This window comes from Atta cephalotes, assembly GCF_000143395.1.
Source record: "Atta cephalotes unplaced genomic scaffold scaffold00004, whole genome shotgun sequence".
Lineage (NCBI taxonomy): Eukaryota > Metazoa > Arthropoda > Insecta > Hymenoptera > Formicidae > Atta > Atta cephalotes.
Window position 1 is genome coordinate 1,545,558 of NW_012130068.1, and position 5,054 is coordinate 1,550,611.

Sequence of the window (5,054 nt, forward strand, 5' to 3'; positions counted from 1 at the left end):
TAATTAATTAAATTTAGTTATACTACTACTACTATTACTTACTTATTACTACTACTATATACTATAGTAACTACTACTTACTACTACTACTACTCTCTCTCTCTCTCTCTCTCTCTCTCTCTCTCTCTCTCTCTCTCTCTCTCTTTCCCCCCCTCCTCCCTCCTTCTTTGTATATTGCTTCCTTGGTCAAATGAAGATCCCGCAGTAAAGGACAGGCGTTTACGCAACGAAGCATATTTCGCATTCAATCGATAGCTCAACGCTGCCTCCACCGCAAGATTTGAGGCTTGGCAAGATTTGAGGGATATAAAGGATATGTTACATTCCTGAGTATAATATTCGCTTTCGAAGAACGACTAAATCTGATTTACGTCTTTCATAAACGGAGCGAGGGGAAGCGGGAGAATGTGCAGGCACAAGAGAAACAAATAATTTTACAATCGCTGTAGCGTTACTGCATTAAATCGTGAATTCGTTTTGTTCATTTAACTCAAACGAAAATATCAAACGCACTCACAATGCAAACAAAATTAAATTTTGCTGAATATATTCCGGTACACATTTATATACCTTGTGGCGAAATAATCATAGATTATATAAAAAAAATTGTTCAAAAAGATTTGAAAACCGTGAATCAGTTTTTGTAATTTTGTAATAATTTCTTTTATTTTGTATATTATCTAAATTCATAGAAACTAGAAAAATAAATAACGATTGGCAAGGGTTGAGAGAAGCTGTCCTCAAATTAAAAGATTAAATGCCTCTTCGATATTCTATCTGTGAATCTTGTGTATATTTTTTCACGAAAGAGAAAATCGAAAAGACGTAATATGACAGATTGGAAAGAGCCATCACTAAAGTCCAAAGTGCACTTTAAGTTGCCTCCCACGAGGAAGATTCTGCACATATATAGGTCAACTCCGACTACTTTCACCCAACACAGCTGATTACATTTCGAAAACATTCTGTAGTAATTAACGTTCGCTAGTATCATTTCGAAATTCACTTCGCCAGCTTCGTCACATATCAAAAACTCGAAACAGAGAATAAAATCTCGAATTTTCTAGACTTTGTCATCCGAAATTAATAAAAAATATCACTTGTACATTAATATATTCCAGCGTAAATCATATTTAAATGATCTTTATCATCTTTAGATTTTATTAAATCATTACTAAACATTATGGAAATATCTTGACTAATCAGAGAATCATTGTAGAAATTTAAAATCTTGTTATAGCTGACAAGATAGCTTACAAATTATATGCTGATTTATAATTTCGTTTTCATTTTTTTTTTGTTTTTTGTTTTTTATTAATAAAACAATTTATCAATTAATTTATCCATTAATTTTATAATGTTTCAAAATGTTTTTTTTTGCCTATAAATAATTTATTATTCTTTATATACTTGAATATGTATTATATATTTACATATTTATATATTTTTCTATGTTTTTATATATATAATATATAAACAGACATTACTTTATTTATTGTCAGTTACGTCAGATGTACAAAAATCTATCGATAAATTAAGAATGTAGCTATATTCTCGTTATTCAATTTCAAAAGAGCTGTCAATTTTTTTGCGATACTAAATTTCATGTCGTGACACTGCGCGATATGTGTAATCAACCGAGACAGAAGGTGTAACGCGGTTAATGGCGAATGACATAAAATACGGCGTGAGAAAGTCAGAGGCAACCTGAGACGCTCTCGAAGGAGAATTCGAAAAGACATCTGCCATTCGATTCTAGGCATCAAACGGGACTCGATGCCGCTAGATCGAAGACGAAGAGAAATGAGCACTCCGCGCTGAGAGAACGTGCAGCATCCCAGATCCTGGGCACGTGTCTGAAAAGTTTCGGGTTGGAGGAGATGTGAGAGATCTCAAGAAACTCGAACGTAAGAAATTGAATAGCGGCCAAAGTGTATGTACTGCTCCGATCTTCGATAGCCAACATAGCCACCTTCTCAATACAGAATTACGATACATTGAAGTTATAGTACATCAGAGTTTCGTTAAGGCTTATCTCTACTGAAATTGATCGGCACGATCTTCATCGACACGAACTTCAATAGAGACGAGTCTTTACGGAGCAATAAGATTGATAAATAAAATATAATTTAAAAGATAAAACGTACAATTAATTGCCACTATGTGTTGAAAATGAATATAATAAATGGAAATGTGTCACACGTTATTAATAACGTTATACGACATACGGAATAATGGATGAACAGAAAAACTAAATGGGAATAAGCGAAGATTAAAAGCAACGATAGATCAGACTTTAATATTAATCGCAATAGTTAGAGTCAACGACCCGAAGCAACGGATTCCGACCTAAAGCAACTCCGATCTCGATCAGGACCACCTACTCAATCTGCTGATCGCCATCCTTCTCTCTTCCTCTTACCCTTTCAGGTTCTTAATCGTCTTGAGCTGATTCGTATCCGAAAGTCGTTCGTCCGTGCAGATGCTCCGTTCTATTGCCGTAGTATCTTGCTTGTTCTCCTTCTATCTCTGCCTTTTCCCTCGGCGCCCTTACTTGCGTCGATCCTCGATTCCTTCTCGCATTTCACTACGATTGCCAACTATAAGCTCGAGAAGGTAGATCAGAGGAACTTTGTAATATTGCAGAAATAGTGGCTGCATCTCCTTTTCGTTGTCTTATATAGGTGTTTACACTCTTCGTACAAGAACCTATTCGGCGTGTAATGGGAGTATTTTGCGAGGAAATTGAAATCTCTCGACTAACTCGCGTCGAGAAATATTTGCTCACGCGTATGCTTAAGAGAAACGGAAATTGATTACTATTATTGAGAGAGTTTGCAAAGTACATTATAACAGAAATTATTATTTACACTCTGTTTAATCGCGTAACTCACAAGCAAACCGTAATTAAATCGTAGATATGATCAAAACTTCACGATAAAATGCTCAAGACGATTGCATCAATATTCTTTTGATAAGTAATTAGAACCACAATCTGTCGTTCCTCGAACGAATCATCGCAAGAATAACTGCAAGAGAATCGTGCAAGATAATCGATAGGAGCGAGCAAATCTCGATAACAGAAATGCGGTTGACAGCCCGAAAATTGATAACGGGATAAGATAGTTTCCATTTACTTCACGTTCTCGACTTTCGTTATGATTTACAACCACACTTGAAGATATTATCAGCCGCTACACCCATTTACAGAGAAATTATTGCGCGCCTTGTACTGAGGCGTAGAACGTTTTCAGATACAGAGTACGGCTCGCGACCGCAAAATATGTTGTCATACGATTTTCTGTGTTGTTTATATGACGGAAGGATTTTCGAGAGAATGTTACGATCGCAAGTAAACTCTCGGCAATTTTTCTGTAGTCTATAATATATCATCTGGGTCGTGTTTCTACACACAACTGCGGCACAAATTTGCATGCTCGAATGAAATATATTCAGGTATTCGAAAATATATTCGAAGTGGATGACATGCAATAAAGATAAATTATGCTAAATAAATGCGCGCGATAAAAGTACGCAAGTTCACACAAAAATTCTTTATAATTTATAAATATTAATATAATCTAGAATATAATCTAGAAGCAAAAACTTAAAAAATCGACCTATACGGAGGAAACGATTTTACTGAAGTATTCAAAAATTTAGTTAGATATAGATTTGAAAATAATTTTGTCAGATCATTAAAATTTTTAGAACATTCAAACTGAGTGCTAGAATGTCATTGACATTCCAATATAAATTCAAAGAGAATAGTCAAATAGATAAATAAATGAATAATTGCGGACAACGTTCATATCTTTATCATAAAATGAGTAACTAATAAAGTTGAAATCCAGATTCTTCTGACGTGGATAACAAGACATCATCGCTCGTGGCTATTTACTGCGGTATTCTCCGTATAATTCTCCGTAGAATAATTTAATTACGATTCTGTCTAATGTAACAATTCTCGCGACGTTCTCGCATGCTGAATAAAGTGCACGTGATCTAGCCGTGATCCACAGAAAATCTCTCGCGTTCGCGTAATAAGGTGAATGTACATGCAATGAGAACAGCTGGCGGACCACGTTTCTTCTGTTGCGGCACGTTCTGAACGTGTGGTACGAATGTATTCATAGCCCTCCTAGCTCTTCTTCGCCGGTTCCTCGTCGAATCGAGATCTGTACGTTGAAATAGACGGCTCGACGCTATTCACCCGAGCGTACGCGCTTGAAATAGTTAACTCGTCATAAAGCGCTCAATCAACACCGTTTTCCCTCTAGTGTTCTTAGTAACATGTGAAAGTATGATCTTATAATTCTATTTACTTTCGCCTCCGACTCCCAGGAGTACGCTAAATATTTTGAAACCTCCGCTTTTCCGGCGAATTCCGACAAATTATATGTCATATGCTGTTAGAATAGCAGCTAAAAATCGCATCTGAAAAAAAAATATATATTTTACCAAGAATATAACGCTAATAAGACTTCTGTCTTATCACGAGTAAAAGTATGTTTTCGCGAAGATCTGATAAAACGAACAAACAGTCGCGTTACGACGTCAGGGAGGACGGGACCTGACGCTGCCTGCAATTTTCCTCAGCCGGCACTTTTAATCAAGAAACGCGAGGAGATGGGGAGAGAGAGAGAGAGAGAGAAGCGAAGCCCTCGAAATAGAATCTCAGTTACCGCGTTGGGACGCGGTAGCTCAGTATCCTCCTCAGGGCGAATACATGTCCCTGTAAACGCCGCGAACATGATCTCCGTGGAATTACATTTCGCTCTCAACCACTGGAATGTTTCCACCATTTGATTTTCTCCCCGCTGCGCGTCTTGCCGTATCTACGAGACGCAGCATCACGCTCGAGAAGATTCCTGAAGAGATATATGTATGATGCAGCATGCGCATGGCATGGGTCTACGACAATTTATGGTTTTGCGAGCATGCGTTTTTGATTTTCGATCGTAATACAATTCTTTGCAATATAAAGCAAAATCGTATTTGAAAATTTCTGTCGCAACGCATAAAAAATAACGCGATTAGCTGAGGATGGAAAA

General features: G+C 36.8%; 1 protein-coding gene across 1 annotated transcript in view; it reads right to left on the minus strand.

The window, feature by feature from the left end:
- The window catches only part of LOC105625889 (E3 ubiquitin-protein ligase MYLIP), a 107,415-nt gene extending 102,610 nt beyond the window's left edge, over positions 1 to 4,805 (minus strand). The window contains exon 1 of the mRNA XM_012207200.1: positions 4,686 to 4,805. Coding sequence (XP_012062590.1) covers positions 4,686 to 4,805 — 120 coding nt within the window. The remainder of the gene's footprint in view (positions 1 to 4,685) is intronic.
- Positions 4,806 to 5,054: the final 249 nt, after the last annotated feature.